At 40.7% G+C, this 24,250-nt stretch overlaps 1 protein-coding gene across 1 annotated transcript in view; it reads left to right on the forward strand.

Annotated features, from left to right (window-relative positions):
• LOC106607837 (AT-rich interactive domain-containing protein 5B) overlaps positions 1-24,250 on the forward strand; it is an 84,107-nt gene that overhangs the window by 27,478 nt on the left and 32,379 nt on the right. The window contains exon 4 of the mRNA XM_014205248.3: positions 350-580. Coding sequence (XP_014060723.2) covers positions 350-580 — 231 coding nt within the window. The remainder of the gene's footprint in view (positions 1-349; positions 581-24,250) is intronic.

Consider the following 24,250-nt stretch of genomic DNA (forward strand, 5'->3'; position numbering starts at 1 on the left):
GTTACAACATTTTCTACATAAACTGCCTGTTTCTGAATGACAAGACTGCCTTAAGGGGCATTTCTTACATGCTTGTTTTCCTAAAATGAACAATCCTGGGAAAACTGCTGCTTGAATTTACCTATAAGTTGCTTGTTAAAACCTGTCAATCTAGATGTGAAAATCTCTGTTGCCTAGACATTTGCTTTCCCTTTGCCTCTGCTATTATCAGTTTACGTCATACATAAAGTATTATTAATTCCCCTATCCAAGTGAAATGTGTCATTATCAGCGTGTGTGTGTGTGGATTTAAACTATATTTGTTTGAAACTAGGGCTAACTGTTTGTTTCTACATTTGTTTTGTTCCAGGCCAGGAAGATGACGGCAAGAAGGTGCTGGTGATGAGCTACCCCCAGTACTGTCGGTACCGCTCGGTCCTGGCCCGGCTCAGAGAGCAGCCGTCTGCCCTGCTGACGGACCACACCGTGCTGGCTTTGGGCGGAATCGTCTCCCAACACGACACCACACGCATCCTCTACTGCAGGGACACCTTCGAACACCCCACCCTGCTGCAGAATGAGAGCATCTGCGAAGAGTTCGGTAAATCCCAAAGCGCTAGGGTGCAGGTAGTAACTGCTCAGTTTCAAAAGGTTTTCTCCAATTTTGCGCCGACTAAACACCACCCAGGGTGGAGTCACTTCTACTTTGATTCAAGTCACTTCAGGGGATGGATTGAAATTCAATTCATGATTTCAAAATGCCCTATGGACTTGAGATGATTCAATTCACTTCCTAAATTGACTGAATTGAAATTGAACTGACCCCAACCCTTCAAAACACACCAGACTGAGTATCATCGGCCCTTAAGATAGTCTTTCTTTAACTTTGTGCGTTTCCACAAAGAGCACTGTTGTATAGCTTAACTCATAGTAATTGAGGAACAGGTCAAATGTTTTGGAGAGATTGTCAGTGTGAGTAATTGAATTTTAAACTGAGAAGCGAGGAGGTGAGGGGAATCAGTTTCATACCTAGGAAAACACTGTATGAATAGCATGCTCACATTCTGCTGCTGCTCATACTACTGGCTCATAGTGCCAGCGCTCATACTACTGGCTCATAGTGCCAGCTCTCATACTACTGGCTCATAGTGCCAGCGCTCATACTATTGCCTCATAGTGCCAGCGCTCGTACTACTGGCTCATAGTGCCAGCTCTCATACTACTGGCTCATAGTGCCAGCGCTCATACTATTGCCTCATAGTGCCAGCGCTCGTACTACTGGCTCATAGTGCCAGTGCTCGTACTACTGGCTCATAGTGCCAGCGCTCATACTATTGCCTCATAGTGCCAGCTCTCATACTACTGGCTCATAGTGCCAGCGCTCGTACTACTGGCTCATAGTGCCAGCGCTCGTACTACTGGCTCATAGTGCCAGTGCTCGTACTACTGGCTCATAGTGCCAGCGCTCGTACTACTGGCTCATAGTGCCAGCGCTCGTACTACTGGCTCATAGTGCCAGCTCTCATACTACTGGCTCATAGTGCCAGCTCTCATACTACTGGCTCATAGTGCCAGCACTCGTACTACTGGCTCATAGTGCCAGCTCTCATACTACTGGCTCATAGTGCCAGCTCTCATACTACTGGCTCATAGTGCCAGCGCTCGTACTACTGGCTCATAGTGCCAGTGCTCGTACTACTGGCTCATAGTGCCAGCGCTCATACTACTGGCTCATACTAGAGGTCGACCGATTATGATTTTTCAACGCCGATACCGGACGATTTTTTTGTATTTATTTGTAATAATGACAATTACAACAATACTGAATGAACACTTATTTTAACTTAATATAATACATCAATAAAAATCAATTTAGCCTCAAATAAATAATGAAACATGTTCAATTTGATTTAAATAATGCAAAAACAAAGTGTTGGAGAAAAAAGTAAAAGTGCAATATGTGCCATGTATAAAAAGCTAACATTTAAGTTCCTTGCTCAGAACATGAGAATATATGAAAGCTGGTGGTTCCTGAGTTTAACATGAGTCTTCAATATTCCCAGGTAAGAAGTTTTAGGTTGTAGTTTTTATAGGAATTATAGGACTATTTCTCTCTATATGATTTGTATTTCATATACCTTTGACTATTGGATGTTCTTATAGGCACTTTAGCATTGCCAGTGTAACAGTATAGCTTCCGTCCCTCTCCTCGCTCCTACCTGGGCTCGAACCAGGAACACATCGACAACAGCCACCCTCGAAGCAGCGTTACCCATGCAGAGCAAGGGGAACAACTACTCCAAGTCTCAGAGCGAGTGACATTTGAAACGCTATTAGCGCGCACCCCGCTAACTAGCTAGCCATTTCACATCGGTTACACCAGCCTAATCTCGGGAGTTGATAGGGTTGAAGTCTGCTGGCAAACACACAAAAGTGCTGTTTGAATGAATGCTTACGAGCATGCTGGTGCCTACCATCGCTCAGTCAGACTGCTCTATCAAATCATAGACTTAATTATAACATAATAACACACAGAAATACGAGCCTTTGGTCATTAAAATGGTCAAATCCGGAAACTATAATTTCGAAAACAAAACGTTTATTCTTTCAGTGAAATATGGAACCGTTCCGTATTTTATCTAACGGATGGCATCTCTAAGTCTAAATATTGCTGTTACATTGTACAACCTTCAATGTTATGTCATAATTAATTACGGCCTTTGTTAGGAATAAATGGACTTCACACAGTTCGCAATGAGCCAGGCGGCCCAAACTGCTGCATATACCCTGACTGCTTGCACGGAACGCAAGAGAAGTGACACAATTTCCCTAGTTATAAGAAATTCATGTTAGCAGGCAATATTAACTAAATATGCAAGTTTAAAAATATATACTTGTGTATTGATTTTAAAGAAAGGCATTGATGTTTATGGTTAGGTACATTGGTGCAACGACAGTGCGTTTTTCGCAAATGCGCTTGTTAAATCATCACCCGTTTGTCGAAGTAGGCTGTGATTCAATGAGAAATTAACAGGCACCGCATCGATTATATGCAACGCAGGACACGCTAGTTAAACTAGTAATATCATCAACCATGTGTAGTTAACTAGTGATTATGTTAAGATTGATAGTTTTTTATAAGATAAGTTTAATGCTAGCTAGCAACTTACCTTGGCTTCTTGCTGCCCTCGCATAACAGGTAGTCAGCCTGCCACGCAGACTCCTCGTGGAGTGCAATGTAAGGCATGTGGTTAGAGCGTTGGACTAGTAACCGGAAGGTTGCAAAAACGAATCCCCGAGCTGACAAGGTAAAAATCTGTCGTTCTGCCCCTGAACAAGGCAGTTAACCCACCGTTCCTAGGCCGTCATTGAAAATAAGAATGTGTTCTTAACTGACATGCCTAGTTAAATAAAGGTGTATAAAAAAATTATAATAATAATACATTTTTAAAAAATCGTCAAATCGGTGTCCAAAAATACCGATTACCGATTGTTATGAAAACTTGAAATCGGCCCTAATTAATCGGCCATTCCGATTAATCGGTCGACCTCTAGCTCATACTACTGGCTCATACTACTGGCTCATAGTGCCAGCCCCTGTTAGTGTTACACCATATTCAGGCACAAGCCTTTTTCACACTCTAACTGAAATTCCTTTATGTAAACACCAGTTCTCTCAATCCGCCACATTAATGTGTGTTTTATTCATGTTAGGAAACATTAAATTCACCCATGTTTAATCCAGATTTTTATTAGGTCAAGTGCCAGGGGCAGTGAATAATGGGCCGTTGTTATAGCTAGAAGTGACCGTAAACGATTGTATTTATGCTTTTCCAACGCTAATCCTGACCTTTATCATTGGCCAAATCTTTTTCTAGGGTTGCCCCTTTAACAGACGTTCTGTTGACAAACAGCCACCTCAGGGCGTGTGGACATAATGTCATTTGTGTCACTGCAGACTTACTGGAACACTGCTGATAATTACAATTCTGCTATCTAGAGGGGGCCAATAAGTGACACTGTCATTTATATAAACTTGAGGGTTTATTATGGTTTGGTTACTCAAGGCCCTAGTAATAGCAAGGCAACTTGACATGATGTCAGACAACTTTCTTCCTATTTCCATATTCATGTAGCCTAATTTCTACCAAACTGCAGAGAGGGTATTTACAATGTGACTATCACATATTATTATCACATTTTCTGTGAAAATACTCTTCTGTACAACCACACAGATATGATAGAACAAAAATGATGAATTACATAAACAAGGAAGAAAAGTTTGAAGTAATATTAGTGTTCCAAGGCAGTTCCACTGAGAGATAGAGGCAGTATGATGACCTTTGCTCTTTGGCAATCATACTAGAATTGTAATTCTGTGGTTAGAATATGCTGTCCGAGAACATGTTGTTATCTTGAACATTGGTATAATTACCTGCCTGACAACTGTGGAACCATGCTTTCAGAAAATTTTGAGTCATGTTATTCTTCTTTTCCTGCAACAAAGTAATAATGTTGCTTACCCTCCCTGCCCCCACCTCTGAGAAACATAATACCCATTGCTTAAACAAACAGTGTTTTGAAAGCTGATGAGGCACTCATGTTTGAGGTGAAACTACAGGCTCGTTCCTTCGTTTAGTCTTTTATTCTAGCTGCTATGTCTGGAAAGGAAATAGAATCTATCTATTTATGCAAAAATGGTTGTTATTGTTTGCCTGTTTGAGATGTTTCCACTCATATTTGTTTTAATGTTCATTAAAGAGGAGCATTTTCTGGAATCCATCTGAATTATTTTAGTAATCCCCGGGGGGGGGGGGGGGGGGGGGCGGGGGATTTATTGCTGGATATTAATGCTTACCAGATGCATAGATCCTAAAGAGATTCTATTTTTAACGTATTGTGAAATGAAGGACACTTGCTCTGGAGTGTAAACTGTGTTAATGTTCCTGTAAAAGCACTGTAGCATGGCCAGTATGAGGCCAGAATGTAAACACACTGATAAAGGAATGATTTCCTTTGTGTGCCTGTGTCACTCCCCTCCACTGAATCTCAGTAAAGCTGGAGATTGCCTAAGACAGGCCCATTTTTATCCTGCTAAACTGTTAACATGTGCTCTCCCATATAGATTGGAATAATGTCTGCTCTGAAATCTTTTTTTTTCTAAGCTAAGATCAGGTTATATAGCTGGCACTGTTTTAATGTATTTGGGTAATCATATAGCTTTTATTTTCTCATATACACTAAGTTTTTCCACAAGATGTTAGCAAGAACCTCACATTGGTATTGAACTAAAAGCATTTTCTGTCCACTGAATTAGCATGACTGTGTGGTGAAGCATAGTATCCCTAATTTTTCATCTTAATTAGAAACATACAGGACAAGCTGCCCAGATGCACATTATTATAGGCCTTTTAGTCTGTACAGAAAAAAGCCTGGAGAGGTATCATTTATCTGGACAGAGCGAGGAGGGAGAAGACTTTCACAGGCTCTTGATGTGGCTTAATTCCTACACAACACATCTTATAGAGGTTGAGGAGTAGAATGCTGGAGCCTCGAGTCAGATCCATGAGTCATGAGTGATGGTATTATACACCCTTGAAGTTTAAGTATGTTGTGAGGGGGCTATTTTGCTCCTCATATTTGCAGGTAGGAGCATGTTGGTCTTTTTGAACATAGTTTATGAGTATCGTAAATAGCATCATTTTTACTTACACTACTCTCTCACATCCTCATTACAGTACAATGGAGGAAGGCCTTTTTGTTAGTCATCGAGGGAAATATCTCACTATTTCTCAGAAGAATAGATTGCCCTACAATCAGACAATAGGTATAGTGGAAAAGCATGCCCTGACCTATTTGAAATGAATATGATTATTTATAATCACCATGCTGGAAGATTTTACATGATAAAGTCGTAACGATAGCTCTTTGGTTAACTCAATCCCATCAAATGTAACCAGAGCGTAATCTATGAGAATAAATATGGTTTATTGATGTATGGGTGCATTTATCCGTGCATTCATTTATTTATAGGTCGCTGTGATTTCTCCCTTCCGGTAATGAATAGCATAAGTCTTGAGCTCCTCCACTGCTCGGTAGTTATATATGAAACAGATTGTTTGGTTATTTAAAACCCCAGACCCATTTAGTTTTTGTTTCACTCTGTCAATAGCAATAATCTGGAAACGTTTGAAGGTTAGCCCATTTTTAGCAAATCCCACATTACGTAATTTTGTCTGTTTTACATTGGCGCTCATGGAAAGACATGCCATATTTGGGACAGCCCCTCTGTGTGTTGTTATGCTTGACTTTCATCCTTAAAAGGTTTTTTTTCTCTTTAAACAATAGCCATTAAGCGACACTGCCAACTCAAAGGCACTAGGCAAATCTGAAACTGGACTTTGTAAACTCTCCAACATGTAAACTCTCCAACATGTAAACTCTCCATATATGTATTTTTAGATCATGACACTATCAATGTATCTGTTTTCATATTTTTAATTACATATATTTGCTAATGGGACAGGGCAGATAAGATGTATGATGGTGGTGTGGGGGCAGAACGTTTGTATGTTAAAATCACACACTGTAACTGGATCTAAATGGAGTAGGGTGATGTTATCAAGATTGAGGTCAGAGTTCAGTGCATTCCTTACTCAGCTTGTCAGCCTTGTTTTGGTTTAAGCTGGCAGAGTTCAGAGAATGATCTGTGTTAATGAGTCCCAATGACACACTGCAAAGAGCATGAGTGTGTCACATGAAGAGGAAAGTGGGTGAAAAGAATGGAAGACAGAGAAGGAGAGATTTAGGTGTGCTTAAGTTACATTTTGATTTGATTCTGAAAGAGTAAAGAAAACGTGTTATCTCTAGGTTTAAGTTAAATGTATTGTATTGTACATGTGGGAATGGTATAGGGGGAATTCAATGGTTGAGTGTACCTTTATATTAGTGTACATTAGTGTACACTCAAGCACTACAACGTTGAGTTTGCACAGCACAAAGCATACACATTCACACCCTCAAACACACTCCATCCAATGAGAATGATTTCATAATAAACGTGTTTGAACAGTTTAATTGGCTCTTCCTGGAATAACTCCGTTTCACTTCATTTGATATGATGAAAGAGTAATGTTCCCTCCCAAGGGGGGCATACACAACACTGCATAAATAAAGCTGCAGTGGAAAATGACAGCAATAATAAACAAGGCAAATTCATCCGCACTCCTGCCAATTTTAGCTCAAATTGCTTTTGGTTTATTTGCTAATCATGTTAATTAGCAGATCTTGTTTTAAGTAAATTGAATATTAATTCCAGAAGGATGAAAGAGCATGGTTATTCAGTATAAGTAAAGTATCAGAGGGTTGTTGGGTAAGATGTCACAAAAATATTCTCTTCACACAACCCTTTTAAAATGACATACAGTAGACACTTTTCTATCTAAGCTAGTTTGAGCCTTTATGACATGGAATGTAGTTCTGTACTAAGGCATTTAGTATATGTACAACTACAAACTGAGGAACAGAGACATGAACAACAAAAAAGAGCCTTGATCTTTGCTTGGGAACTTAAACCTCTGTGTCCTTATTAAACAACATCGAGATATTACGGACTTGTGTCTTCAGCTGCATCATTAGCTTGCAGGGCTGTTAACGTTTGGCTCTGTGGTTAAACCAACCAGATGGAATAGTAGTGGACATAATGGAAGTGTGTATGCCCACTTAAGGGCAATGTAGTTAAATGCTGGCAGTTAAATGCTGTGTTCACCTGTGAGGTAGGGAAGCGAGAGGCTGAACTGAAAAAGGACTGTTCAATTTCCTGTAAACATACATGCTGCGATGTGGGCCTGTTGCCATGGGTACTGCGGTCCAGACAGGATCTTGATGATGATTGATAATTACTACCTGGTGTTTGGTCTTCATCTTCACATATATATGGCTAGATTTGTCCTCCACGATATATCTGGCAAATTGTTCCCTTTGATAATAGGTTTTTAATGTTCGACAGTCAACGTTTGTTGGGTATAGCAATCATTTTCTCATGTAATTATATTTCCCAGAAATAAATTCAATGTAAAATCAATTGTGACTTGTGACTTATCCAGGATGGTGGCAGAATTTAATTTACAAATTCTTGCAACAAACAAAAGGATAGAGGGTGTTGTGTCGGTAGTCGCATATTGAAATTTGAGTATTTGAAAATGGCTATTGCATTTACTTTTATTGTTATTCAAATGAGATTTGTTGTATTTGTCATTTCCATGATAAGAGCATGGCATTGTGCTACTCGTTAGCTCACATAAACACAGGCAATTGGAAGCCATCTCATTTCAGTATTCAGCTCTGAAAGTATAACAAGCCATCACATTATTTCACTACCACTGTCACTTACTAGCATACTACTGTAGGCTACTTGTCACACTATATTTCACATTTCTTAACACCTGCAGTAATAGTAAACCACTTAGATGAGAGGAAATAGTCATTTTCTCACATCAGATGGCGTCACTCCTACGTTCCTTAAGTAAAAATACCTTAATAGAAAATGACTCAAGTAAAGTGAAAGTCACCCAGTAAAATACTACTAAAAGTATTTGGTTTTAAATATACTTAAGTATCAAAAGTAAAGATTATTTCTAAAATATACTTAAGTATCAAAAGTAAAAGGAATGGTACAGATAATTTCATTTATTTTAATTTTATTTTTTAGATAGCCAGGGGCACACTCCAACACATAGACATAATTTACAAACAAAGAGTTTGTGTTTAGTGAGTCCGCCAGATCAAAGGCAGTAGGGATGACTGGGAATGTTCTCTTGATAAGTGCTTGAATTGGAACATTTTCTTGTCCTGCGAAACATTAAAAATGTAACGAGTACTTTTGGGTGTCAGGGAAAATGTATGGAGTAAAAAGTACATTATTTTCTTTTGGAATGTAGTGAAGTAAAATAAAGTTGTCAAGAAAAGTACAGATACCCCCAAAAAACTACTTTGGTAGTACTATAAAGTATGTTTACCTAAGTACTTGACACCACTGATTTCATAAATACTGATTCTACCACCACAAAACACCTTAGCTAGATGTATAATTAGGTAGTGAATACCTAAAGTCAATATTAGCTACAGATTTTGTAAAATTAACTCTGACTCTTTTGAGGATGAAAGGTGGTTTAGTGGACAATGTCACCTTGGTAACATTTTCAAATGTTAGGACAGCATAATGTAGCCAAAATTATTTTAAGCTATCCAGAATTATCAGACAAATCAGTGCTAGCTGACGTGAGGCAATGAGGAAATAGTCTCAACTCAAAACTCTATACGAGTTACAAAGACTGTATGAATGCAAAGATGCCCGGGTTCTGTTAAAGAGATAATGATTACTCAACCTCCCCTGTGAGCAGGTTTGGGGAGTAATACGTTCCATTAAACTGATTACAAAAAAACTGTAACTGTAATCTGTTCCGTTACCAGCAAAAATATTTTAATATGATTACAGAAACAATTGAAAAACCGCATTACTTCTAGAATTTACTTTTAACTTCAGAAAGGATGTGTCACGGCTGTTCAAAGGATCGGACCAACGCGCAGCATGGTTGTAGTTCCACATATTTATTTATTCCGTGAAACATTTGCAACACACCAAAATACTTGTAACAACAAACCGTGACACAGAGAAAATAACACTACTCAAAAATTAACAACCCACAAACACAAGTGGAAAAAACCCCTACTTAAATATGATCTCCAATTAGAGACAACAGGGACCGGCTGCCTCTAATTGGAGATCATCCCAAAACCCCAACATAGAAATAGAAACCTAGAATAACCACATAGAAATAGATAACATAGAAAACCACCCAAAAATACCCCCTGTCACGCCCTGACCTACACTACTATAGAAAATGACATCTTACAAAAGGTCAAGACGTGACAGGATGTTTGTGAAAAAATTATTTGATACCGTTCCGTTTTCTCAATGATATTCAAATCAGCATTGAAAAAAGGTGCAAGTTTAAGTTTGTTCTGCCTGATCGAGTCTGACCACGTCAGAGACCAATGATGACACGCCAAATGTGTTTGATGGATCGTGGGAAAGAGCAGCAATAGGATTTTTTTGTAGGCTACAGTCCAAGCTATGTCTTCCAATGGTATGACTGCTGGTGTAGCCTACGGGTGATACGAATATAACTTTTTATTGATATCTACATAGAGCATTGATGTTAATCACACTGCTACTCTCTCATTTAGCTATTTGCGCCTTACGGATTGTGGTTGTTGTGGATGGCTGTTCACAAATGTTTGTGTATTTTAACCCAATAATGGTTTAATTGAATTGTAAGCTGCTTATCAATCATTGTTTTTTGAGACCAGTGGACAGCCAGTAAAAAATGCGCTTTTGCAACAGCTGCATATTGTGGGAGTTCCTAAGAAGACCACGAGTGAGGATTTTATTGTTCAATATAATTCATACTGATTCAAAAACAAATATCCATAGGCCGACCGGTACACATGCTCAAACTCGCATACTTTTTGATAGACTTAAACAGCTGCAAATGATCGAGATATCAAAGTGTCACCAAAAAAAAAACGTAAACAGCATATGGCATACATTTTTCACATGCAAATAGCACTTTTCGGCAGTACTCAGATCGTGCCATTCCATGAGAGGAGAATTTATTTTTCAACTCAAAGCAATAAGCCCAATCAGTCCTCCATTACAACAACATAAACAGAGTAGGCAAACAATTCCTTACTTTTTGGGTTATGCACAGGTAAAACAATTTGGCTAATCTACTGTATATTTCCAAGTCCTACTCTTGAAGATCAAGGAGTATTTAATTCATTGGAATGACTGGAAATCTGACAGAGTTTGGTTTTTAATGTAAAGATGAAGCCTAACTGTATTATTTGAAGTGGCAGCAATAGGTTAGAAGAACCCTACATAACCAACACATTTAGTAAAATGCACCATCCATTTATGGTGATCTATGTAAACTCTAACATTGATTTATCCTGCAATATATGTTGTTCAATTGGTAATATTTGTTTTTGTCTTCCTCTAATGCATCTTAAGGGTAACGTAATCTAAAAGTAACTGAAAGTAATCAGATTGCGTACTGAGTTTGGGTAATCCAAAAGTTATGTTAACAATTACAATTTTGAACAGGTAACTAGTAATTGTAATGGATTACATTTAGAAAGTAGTCTTAAATAAATCTTTGAAACATACAGTATACAGTATGGTTATGGGCTTAAAAAAGTACACCTGTCTGATATAGAGTTGGAATGTATTACATTTTGAGTTTGCATCCCAATATTACACTTTATATACATCACAGAAGACTGAAATATAACACAACCGTTTGATATTGAAACACCGGATTTTCGGCAGTTGAAAAAAAAAGGTGTATTAATTATGAAAAATATGAATAACATTCCACCCATGAGGACACTAGAGGGTGATTTGGTATTTGACTGCAGGAAAGGGCTGCTACACAATTTGTATAGGAAATTAGGACGTTGGCTGGGGAATAGCATAATGGCAGAGGATGAGTGAAGATCACAATGCTACCCCCATATCACCCCCTCCACCCCCCCACTGTGTTACCCTCACTGTGTGACATTTCTAAATTAAGAATAAAAGCATCCTACATATGGGAGAGAGAGAAAGACTTGTATAAACATTAGGTTATAGACCTTTAGGTTGTGTGGGTCACACCGTAGGCTGTTGTTCACGGGGGATTTAGCTCATTTGTAGAAGTCTGCTTAATCCTACAGTACATGTAATATCATGGCCTGACATGTGTCAGGAGTACTGAGCTGCCCTCTGTTAGAGCCCCCTTTCAAACACATCAGGCTCAGTGACTGTGAAAATGTCACAACAGTGGAGCTACCCAGCAGGAAAAACATACACAATCAGAAAGTTTGCTGCCTGTACGGATTTTGTTATGTGTTGTTATTTGTTAAGTTTTTTTGTTTGTTAGAAGCTTGTTGGCTGTAAAGTTGTACATGTGCTTGGTTTGCTTCATAATCTGTCATATTTAGTTGGGTTACAGAAATCATGAATAATGGGTGTTCACTAAAAGATAATGGAAATGAGGAGGAAAATATGTATGCCAGTCATCTTTCTTTAAACCACCTCCCAGGGCCAGTGTGAGAACAAATCCATTGGATGGGCATCCGATATCCATAAGGAGCACGTTTTTTTCATGGGAACTCTTGTGTGTGCACGCTCTTGTTATAGTAAAGACCATAGGCAGCGCACAAGTGTCAAGTTTTGGGAAGCTTACAATTTATCCTACCATTTCTACCGATCTGCGTGGCAGTTAGGATTTTAATTTGCATAACAAGTTTTTGATTCAGAAAATTATTGTCACGTGGTTAATCATAAAATCTGAATTAAAATTATACAATCTAAAAGTTAAAATTCAACTAATGCAAGAGCACCAGCCTCTGTCATATGGACACATTGATACACTGGGATCCATAGTTGACTAAAGAAATTTGCGCATGGAACTCAAAGATATCTTATAGGCTAACACAGCAGTAGGCCTATAACTAAGATCGTCAACTACACTGAACAAAAATATAAACGCGACATGTAAAGTGTTGGTCCCATATTTCATGGCCTGAAATAAAAGATCCCATAAATTGTTCACAAAAACCTTATTGCTCTCAAATTATGGCCACAAATTTGATTACATCCCTGTTAGCGAGCATTTACACTGTAACGAGGGTCATCTAATGGGGACCAAGACGCGGCGTGTGACGTGCTCATATTTACTTTTATTTAACTCAAAATCAAACAAACAACAAAACGACCGTAAACAGTCCCGTCAAGTGCAACATACACAAAACAGGAAACAACCACCCACAAAACACAGGAAAAAACACCCCTACTAAATAGGACATTCAATTAGAGGCAACGAGGAACAGCTGCCTCCAATTGAAGGTCAACCCAAGGAACTTAAACATAGAAATAGACACACTAGAACAAACATAGAAATATACTAACATAGAACATAAACCAAAACTCCCGAAACACATAAAACAAACCCTGCCACGCCCTGACCAAACTACAATAACAAATAACCTCCTTACTGGTCAGGACGTGACATACACAGGTACACCTTGTGCTGGGGACAATAAAAGGCCACTCTAAAACGTGCAGTTTTGTCACACAACACAATGCCATAGATGTTTCAAGTTTTGAGGGAGTGTGCAATTGGCATTCTGACTGCAGGAATGTCCACCAGAGCTGTTTCCAGTGAATTGAATGTTAATTTATCTTCCATAAGTCGCCTCCAACTTAATTTTTGAGAATTTGACAATATGTCCAACCGGCCTCACAACCGCACACCATGTATAACCACGCCAGCCCAGGACCTCCACATCCGGCTTTTTCACCTGCGGGATCATCTGAGACCAGCCTCCCGGACAGCTGAAACTGTGGGTTTGCACAACCAAAGAATTTCTGCACAAACTGCTAGATACCATCTCAGGGAAGCTCATCTGCATGCTCGTCGTCCTCACCAAGGTCTTGACCTGACTGCAGTTTGGTGTCGTAACTGTCACGTGAGTTGACGCTGCAGAGACGAAGCAGGTACGGGGAGTCAAACATTTAATAAATAACGGACATGGAACGAGACAGGAACAGCGTCAGCAAACCGAAAACAAAGACAAAAAACAATCAATGCAGAAGCGGGGAACAGAGCTGGGGAACTGACAAATATAGGGGAGGTAATAGCAGGTGATAAGTGAGTCCAGGTGAGTCCAATAACGCTGATGCGTGTGACGACAGAAGGCAGGTGTGCGTGATGGATGGCAGGAGTGCGTGATGCAGGGCAACCTGGCGCCCTTAAGCGCCAGGGGGAGGGAAGAGCGGGAGCAGACGTGACGGTAACCGACTTCAGTGGGCAAATGCTTACCTTAGATGGCAGCTGGAGAAGGTGTGCTCTTCACGGATGACTCCCAGTTTGTACTGGGAGTCATCAACTGTACCAGGCAGATTGCCAACAGTGTGTATGGTGACATGTGGGCAAGCGGTTTGCTGATGTCAACGTTGTGAACAGAGTGCCCCATGGTGGCAGTGGTGTTATGGTATGGGTAGGCATAAGCTACGGTCAACGAACACAAGTGCATTTTAGCGATGGCAATTTGAATGCACAGAGATGCCGTGATGAGATCCTGAGGCCCATTTTTGTGCCATTCATCCGCCAACATCACCTCAAGTTTCAGCATGATAATGCACAACCCCATGTCGCAAAGATCTGTACACAATTCCTGAAAGCTTAAAATGTCCCAGTCCCAGGCCTGCATACTCACCAGACATGTCACCCATTGAGCATATTTGGAATGCTGTGGCGTGTTCCAGTGCCCTCCAATATTCAGCAACTTCGCACAGCCATTGAAGAGGAGTGGGGCAACATTCCTTAGGCCACAATCAACAGCCTGATCAACTCTATGCGAAGGAGATCTGTCTGGTGACTGACTGGTTTTCTGATGCATGCCCCTACCTTTTTAAGGTATCAGTGACCAACAATAGCATATCTGTATTCCCAGTCATTTGAAATCCATAGATTAAGGCCTAATGAATTTATTTATATTGACTGATTTTACATGAAGTGTCACTCAGTAAAATCTTTGAAATTGTTGAATGTTGCGTTTTATATTTTTGTTCAGTGTAAGTAAAATACAACGGTCTAAAGCAACAAATAAAAACAGTATGGGACACTTTTTAAATGCCTATCCTTGAGCTCTTCTTGCCATAACGTGGACTTGGTCTTTTACCAAATAGGGCTATCTTCTATATACCACCCCTACCTTGTCACAACACAACTGATTGGCTCAAACACATTAAGAAGGAAAGAAATTCCACAAATTAACTTTTAACGAAGAACACCTGTTAATTGAAATGCATTTCAGGTGACTACCTCATGAAGCTGGTTGAGAATGCCAAGAGTGTACAAAGCTGTCATCAAGGCAAAGGGTGGCTACTTTGAAGAATCTCAAATATAAAATATATTTTGATTTGTTTAACACTTTTTTGATTACTACTTGATTCCATATGGGTTATTTCATAGTTTTGATGTCTTTACTATTATTCTACAATGTAGAAAATAGTAAAAATAAAGAAAAACCATGGAATGAGTAGGTGTGTCCAAACTGTATGGTACTGTATGTATTTGTACAGTTGAAGTCGGCAGCTTACATACACCTTGGCCAAATACATTTAAACTCAGTGTTATACAATTCCTGACATTAAATCCTAGTAAAAAATCCCTGTCTTAGGTCAGTTAGGATCGGCACTTTATTTTAAGAATAGTGAAATGTCAGAATAGTAGTAGAGATAATGATTTATTTCAGCTTTTATTTCTTTCATCATATTCCCAGTGGGTCAGAAGTTTACAAACACTCAATTCATATTTGGTAGCATTGCCTATAAATTGTTTAACTTGGGTTAAATGTTTCGGGTAGCCTTCTACAAGCTTCTTGTGGAAGCTTCTAAATCATTCTCTCTACTATTATTCTGACATTTCACATTCTTAAAATAAAGTGGTGATCCTAACTTACCTAAGACAGGGAATTTTTACTAGGTTTAAATGTCGGGAATTGTGAAAAACAGAGTTTAGAATGTATTTGGCTAAGGTGTATGTAAACTTCCGACTTCAACTGTATATAACGTGACGTAATGATGCCACGTAAAATTTGGCGCTATACGTGCAACACAGCATTCCTAATCTAGCCCACAATGTCTGCTGTGTGGATCGAGCAGTCAATAAGTCAAGCAGTCATTTGAAAGAGTAACACAATTTCAGCAAGACAACTCAAATGCGAAATCCATTAACGCAAAAATAATGCAATTCATTGCCTTTGACAATCAACCATTCTCTGTTGTGGGTGATGTTGGCTTTCACCGACTGGTCAAGCACCGGTACACACTACCAAGTGCGCTATTTTTCAGATGTTTCCCTACCGGAGTTACACAGTAATAGCGCCTCTGCTATTAGCTTCACGACATACATACTATGGAATGCCGTTTGGGTCTTTGCGTGTCAAAAAAGAGACAGTAGCACAGTCAAAGCTGCACAAAAATGTCAGCAAACAAGCAAACACCAGCCACGAACGATGTGTTTACAATATCGCATTGGTAAAAAAGCATAATTTGTTCGACCACAACTTCTGGGGTAGCTAGCTTTATTTTGGTACCTAGCTAGCACCAATACAACCAGCCTGAAAACAATGACCAGTAGAAACTGCAGTAATTTTCATTATTCTTAGCAATGATTTAGGAATCCTTGTAAGTTTTAGCTAGGTTGCCACTTGTTGTTCGCCTATTGAAATTGAATTTCAGTTCATGAAAATAAATAGCTAGCCAGCTAGTTAACCCTGTTTCCCAAAGCTAACGTTATAAGCAGCCAGCTAGCTTCATCTGGCTAGTGAGGCTCAACCGGACCGGGTTATGTGTAAACTGGAAACCACATATCCTGAGGCTGCATTTATTGTAGCTGGGGATTTTAACAAGGCTAATCTGAAAACAAAGCTCCTTAAATGTTATCAGCATATTGAATGCGCGACCCGGGCCGGCAAAATCCTGGGTCATTGTTACTCTAACTTCCGCGACGCATACAAAGCCCTCCCTCGCCCTCCTTTCGGCAAATTTGACCACCACTCCATTTTGTTGCTCCCAGCCTATAGACAGAAACTAAAACAGGAAACGCCCGTGCTCAGGTCTGTTCAACGCTGGTCCGACCAATCTGATTCCACGCTTCAAGATTGCTTCGATCACGTGGACTGGGATATGTTCCGGATAGCGTCGAACAACAACATTGATGTATACGCTGATTCGGTGAATGAGTTTATTAGCAAGTGCATCAGTGATGTTGTACCCACGGCGAATATTAACCTGTTAGGGCTAGGGGGCAGTAATGACACAGCCGGATAAAAAACGTATCCGATTTAATCTGGTTACTACTCCTGCCCAGTAACTAGAATATGCATATAATTATTGGCTTTGGATAGAAAACACCCTAAAGTTTCTAAAACTGTTTGAATAGTGTCTGTGAGTATAACAGAACTCATATGGCAGGCCAAAACCTGAGAAGATTTCATGCAGGAAGTGGCCTGTCTGAGAAGTAGTGTTTCATCTTGACTCTTTTTATTGAAGACTGAGGATCTTTGCAATAACGTGACACTTCCTACGGCTCCCATAGGCTCTCAGAGCCCGGGAAAAAGCTGAACGATATCGAGGCAGGCTCTGGCTGAAACACTTTATCGCTTTTGGCAAGTGGCCGCTCAGAGTACTATGGGCTTAGGCGCATGCCCGAGTCGACCGAATGCTTTCTTTTCTTTTGTCTGTTTACCTAAACGCAGATTCCCGGTCGGAATATTATCGCTTTTTTATGAGAAAAATGGCATAAAAATTGATTTTAAACAGCGGTTGACATGCTTCGAAGTACGGTAATGGAATATTTAGATTTTTTTTGTCACGAATTGCGCCATGCTCGCCACCCTTATTTACCCTTTCGGATAGTGTCTTGAACGCACGAACAAAACGCCGCTGTTTGGATATAACGATGGATTATTTTGGACCAAACCAACATTTGTTATTGAAGTAGAAGTCCTGGGAGTGCATTCTGACGAAGACAGCAAAGGTAATAACATTTTTCTTATAGTAAATCTGACTTTGATGAGTGCTGAACTTGCTGGGTGTCTAAATAGCTAGCCCTGTGATGCCGGGCTATCTACTGAGAATATTGCAAAATGTGCTTTCACCGAAAAGCTATTTTAAAATCGGACATATCGAGTGCATAGAGGAGTTCTGTATCTATAATTCTTAAAATAATTGTTATGCTTTTTGTGAACGTTTATCGTGAGTAATTTAGTAAATTCACCGCAGTGTTCGGTGGGAATGCTAGTCACACGCAAGCGTCCCACCTAGCCCATAGAGGTTAAAACCTTCCCCAACCAGAAACCGTGGATTGATGGCAGCATTCGCGCAAAACTGAAAGCGCGAACCACTGCTTTTAATCAGGGCAAGGCGACCAGAAACATGACCGAATACAAACAGTGTAGCTATTCCCTCCGCAAGGCAATCAAACAAGCTAAGCGTCAGTATAGAGACAAAGTAGAGTCGCAATTCAATGGCTCAGACACGAGAGGTATGTGGCAGGTATGTCTACAGTCAATCACGGACTACAAAAAGAAAACAAGCACCGTCGCGGACCCTGATGTCTTGCTCCCAGACAAACTAAACAACTTCTTTGCTCGCTTTGAGGACAATACAGTGCCACTGACACGGCCCGCTACCAAAACCTGCGGGCTATCCTTCACCTCAGCCAACGTGAGTAAAACATTTAAACGTGTTAACCCTCGCAAGGCTGCCAGCCCAGACGGCATCCCTAGCCATGTCCTCAGAGCATGCGCAGATCAGCTGGCTGGTGTGTTTACGGACATATTCAATCAATCCCTATCCCAGTCTGCTGTTCCCACATGCTTCAAGAGTGCCACCATTGTTCCTGTTCCCAAGAAAGCTAAGGTAACTGAGCTAAATGACTATCGCCCCATAGCACTCACTTCCATCATCATGAAGTGCTTTGAGAGACTAGTCAAGGATCATATCACCTCCACCCTATCTGACACCCTAGACCCGCTCCAATTTTCTTACCGCCCCAATAGGTCCACAGATGACGCAATCGCAATCACACTGCACACTGCCCTAACCCATCTGGACAAGAGGAATACCTATGTAAGAATGCTGTTCATCGACTACAGCTCAGCATTTAACACCATAGTACCCTCCAAACTCGTCATTAACCTCTATGGGCTATGTGGGACGCAAGCGTCCCACCCCTGGTACACCCTATCAACAACAGGTGAAATATCAAGAGCGCCAAATTTGAAAACAATAAAATGTCATAATTCAAATTTCTCAAACATACAACTATCTTACACCCTTTGAAAGATAAACATCTCCTTAATCTAGCCACGTTGTCCGATTTCAAAAAGGCTTTACGGCGAAAGCATAAAGTTAGATTATGTTAGGAGAGTACATTGACAATAGCTGTGTGTAATGTTTTGTCAATTCAAAGACAGGCATCACCAAAAGCAGAAAACCAGCTAAAATTATGCACTAACCTTTGACAATCTCCATCAGATGACACTCCTAGGACATTATGTTAGACAATACATGCATTTTTTGTTCTATCAAGTTCATATTTATATCCAAAAACAGCGTTTTACTATGGCGTTGATGTTGAGGAAATCGTTTCCCTCCAATAACCGTCAGTCAATCAGCACGACAAATTAAATAATTACTATTCGAAAACATTGGTAAAATATTATATTGTCATTCAAAGAATTATAGATTTACATCTCTTGAACGCAACCGGATTGCCAGATTTAAAAATAACCTTACTGGGAAATCACACTTTGCAATAATCTGAGCACTGCGCCCAGAAAAATACGCTTTGCGATACAGACTACCCGCCATGTTGGAGAGATCTAAAATCGAAAATACTATGTAAATAATCCATTACCTTTGATTCTCTTCATCAGATGTCACTTCCAGGAATCCCAGGTCCATAACAAATGTAGTTTTGTTCGAAAAAGCTCATAATTTATGTCCAAAAAGCTCCGTGTTGTTAGCACATTATCTATGCCTGCCGGACTTCTCGTCATGAACGAGGGGGAAAAAAATATTTACGTTCGTTCAAACATGTCAAACGTTGTATAGCATAAATCATTAGTGCCTTTTTTAAGCAGAACATGAATAATATTCAAGGCGGACGATTGGATTCTCTTTTAAAACGTATTGGAACGAGAGTACCCAACATGAACTCGCGCGCCAGAGTCTAATCGGCCACCACCGTTCCAAGGCTCTTGTTCGGTCAGATCTCACAGTATAAGACTCAAAACACTTTGTAAAGACTGGTGACATCTAGTGGAAGCCATAGGAAGTGCTCAACAATTAATAAGCCCCTGTGTGTTTCAATGGCATAGGCTTAAAGGTAATTCAACACATCAGGTATCCACTTCCTGTCAGAATTTGTCTCAGGGTTTTGACTGCCATATGAGTTCTGTTATACTTACAGACACCATTCAAACAGTTTTAGAAAATTCAGAGTGTTTTCTATCCAAACCTGAACAATAATATGCATATTCTAGCTTCTGTGTTGGTTTAGGAGGCAGTTAAAAATGGGCACATATTTCTTTCAAAATTCTCAATACTGCCCCCTAGCCCCAACAAGTTAAGACCCTGGGTCTCGACCCCGCCCTGTTCAACTGGGTCCTAGACCTTCTGACGGGACACCCCCAGGTGGTGAGGGTAGGAAACAACATCTCCACCCCGCTGATCCTCAACACTGGGGCCCCACAAGGGTGCGTTCTCAGCCCTCTCCTGTACTCCCTGTTCATCCATGACTGCGTGGCCATGCACGCCTCCAACTCAATCATCAAGTTTGCAGATGACACTACAGTGGTAGGCTTGATTACCAACAACGACGAGACAGCCTACAGGGAGGAGGTGAGGGCCCTCGGAGTGTGGTGTCAGGAAAATAACCTCACTCAACGTCAACAAAACAAAGGAGATCATCGTGGACTTCAGGAAACAGCAGAGGGAGCACCCCCTATCCACATCGACAGGACAGTAGTGGAGAAGGTGGAAAGTTTTAAGTTCCTCGGCATGCACATCACGGACAAACTGAAATGGTCCACCCACACAGATAACGTAGTGAAGAAGGCGCAACAGTGCCTCTTCAACCTCAGGGGGCTGAAGAAATTTGGCTTGTCACCAAAAACACTCACAAACCTTTACAGATGCACAATCGAGAGCAATCTGTCGGGCTGTATCACCGCCTGGTACGGCAACTGCTCCGCCCACAACCATAAGGCTCTCCAGAGGGTAGTGAGGTCTGCACAACGCATCACTGGGGGCAAACTACCTGCCCTCCAGGACACCTACACCACTCGATGTCACAGGAAGGCCAAAAAGATCATCAAGGACAACAACCACCCGAGCCACTGCCTGTTCACCCCGCTATCATCCAGAAGGCGAGGTCAGTACAGGTGCATCAAAGCTGGGAAAGAGACTGAAAAACTGCTTCTATCTCAAGGCCATCAGACTGTTAAACAGCCATCACTAACATTGAGTGGCTGCTGCCAACATACTGACTAAAATCTCTAGCCACTTTAATAATTAACATTGGATGTAATAAATGTATCACTCGTCACTTTAAACAGTGCCACTTTATATAATGTTTACATTCCCTACATTACTCCTCTCATATGTATATAGTGTACTCTGTACCATCTACTGCATCTTGCTTATGCCGTTCGACCATTGCTCATCCATATATTTATATGTACATATTCTTATTCATTCCTTCGTTGTTGTGAAATTGTTAGATTACTTGTTAGATATTACTGCATGGTCGGAACTAGAAGCACAAGCATTTCGCTACACTCGCATTAACATCTGCTAACCTTGTGTATGTGACCAATAAAATTTGATTTGATTTGAAGCTAGCCACAATAAGGATTAGGCACAATAGTGGAATTTGCAGTTTGCCTTCAAAATAAAAGTATTTCATTGACAGTGATGCAAATGAATACAAATAGTAGAATTATACCATACTTTTATTTTTAAGGCTAACCGCAAAGTCCACTATTGTGGCTAATCTTTATTGTGGCTAGCTTCACATAGATGGGTCCGACCACCATTAATCAAATAAGAACTTATAAATTAGGGTTATTTTAGATGATGACACCTAGCTTTATATACACAGCTCAAAAAAATAAAGGGAACACTTAAACAACACAATGTAACTCTAAGTCAATCACACTTCTGTGAAATCAAACTGGTGTTCTATAGTAGCAACACTGATTGACAATAAATTTCACATGCTGTTGTGCAAATGGAATAGACAACAGGTGGAAATTATAGGCAATTAGCAAGACACCCCCAATAAAGGAGTGGTTCTGCAGTTGGGGACCACAGACCACTTCTCAGTTCCTATGCTTCCTGGCTGATGTTTTGGTCACTTTTGAATGCTGGCGGTGCTTTTACTCTAGTGGTAGCATGAGACGGAGTCTACAACCCACACAAGTGGCTCAGGTAGTGCAGCTCATCCAGGATGGCACATCAATGCGAGCTGTGGCATGAAGGTTTGCTGTGTCTGTCAGCGTAGTGTCCAGAGCATGGAGGCGCTACCAGGAGACAGGCCAGTACATCAGGAGACGTGGAGGAGGCCGTAGGAGGGCAACAACCCAGCAGCAGGACCGCTACCTCCGCCTTTGTGCAAGGAGGAGCACTGCCAGAGCCATGCAAAATGACCTCCAGCAGGCCACAAATGTGCATGTGTCTGCTCAAATGGTCAGAAACAGACTCCATGAGGGTGGTATGAGGGCCCGACGTCCACAGGTGGGGGTTGTGCTTACAGCTCAACACCGTGCAGGACGTTTGGCATTTGCCAGAGAACACCAAGATTGGCAAATTCGCCACTGGCGCCCTGTGTTCTTCACAGATGAAAGCATGTTCACACTGAGCACGTGACAGACGTGACAGAGTCTGGAGACGCCGTGGAGAACGTTCTGCTGCCTGCAACATCCTCCAGCATGACCAGTTTGGCGGTGGGTCAGTCATGGTGTGGGGTGGCATTTCTTTGGGGGGCCGCACAGCCCTCCATGTGCTCGCCAGAGGTAGCCTGACTGCCATTAGGTACCGAGATGAGATCCTCAGACCCCTTGTGAGACCATATGCTGGTGCGGTTGGCCCTGGGTTCCTCCTAATGCAAGACAATGCTAGACCTCGTGTGGCTGGAGTGTGTCAGCAGTTCCTGAAAGAGGAAGGCATTGATGCTATGGACTGGCCCGCCCGTTCCCCAGACCTGAATCCAATTGAGCACATCTGGGACATCATGTCTCGCTCCATCCACCAACGCCACGTTGCACCACAGACTGTCCAGGAGTTGGCGGATGCCACCTCATCAGGAGCATGCCCAGGCGTTGTAGGGAGATCATACAGGCATGTGGAGGCCACACACACACTACTGAGCCTCATTTTGACTTGTTTTAAGGACATTACATCAAAGTTGGATAGCCTGTAGTGTGGTTTTCCACTTTAATTTTGAGTGTGACTCCAAATCCAGACCTCCATGGGTTGATAAATTGGATTTCAATTGATTATTTTTGTGTGATTTTGTTGTCAGCACATTCAACTATGTAAAGAAAAAAGTATTTAATAAGATTATTTATTTCATTCAGATCTAGGATGTGTTGTTTAAGTGTTCCCTTTATTTTTTTGAGCAGTATAGTTAGCTAGCTAACTATATAGCTACTGAAACAGATTGTCATTTTTGCAATGTTTTTGGGGGAAGAACACTGTTTGCATCCATGAGCTAGCTAGATTTTTTTTGTGACCAGCACTGTAGGTGTGCTAGACAACTTTACCAGCATCGTAGCATACGTATCGATGATTCATTGTGACATATGAAGTACAAGTGATAGTGTAGTCAATGTGTAATAACTGTAAAAAATGTATGAAAGCGTTAAATTATTATGTGACGTGCAGTCATATTCAGATCCTGATTGGTCAACAAGCTTATTTGACACGTCAAATAGTGTTATTTGACGTGTATCTTTTTTTCACACACAAAGACCCAAATGGCATTCCATAGAAATCCTGGTTGAGAATGAAACGACTGAAGAAATGAACAACGAAACAGCACTGCAAGTAAGTGAAAGAAATAGGTTATAATTATGTTTTATTGGTACTGGGGACACGTAAATGCCAACAAAATAATTTTTGAGTCAGTGTGTGTGTGTGTGTGTGTGTGTGTGTGTGTGTGTGTGTAACCTTTATTTAACTTGGCAAGTCAGTTAAGAACAAATTCTTATTTACAATGACGGCCTACCCTGGACGATGCTGAGCCAATTTTGCGCCGCCCTATGGGACTCGCAATCAAGGCCGGATGTGATAGAGCCTGGATTCGAACCAGGGACTGTAGTGACGCCTTTTGCACTGAGATGCAGTGCCTTAGACCATTGCGTCCAGGTGTGTGTGTTAACTACTTAACTGTACTAGAATGCTTAAAAGGCTGCAATTTTTTTTAATAGCGGTTATCGTTTTTTTTGGCAAGGAAAATATCGGTATTGGCCAAAAATGTAATATCGGTGCATCACTACTTCAAACATGCATACACCATTGTGTGAAAGAATCATAAAGTATAAACATTTAGAATTAGGCACCATTTTCAAAAAATGTTAAGTAGAT

Source organism: Salmo salar, chromosome 01 (genome assembly GCF_965601325.2).
Source record: "Salmo salar chromosome 01, fSalSal1, whole genome shotgun sequence".
Classification (NCBI taxonomy): Eukaryota; Metazoa; Chordata; class Actinopteri; order Salmoniformes; family Salmonidae; genus Salmo; species Salmo salar.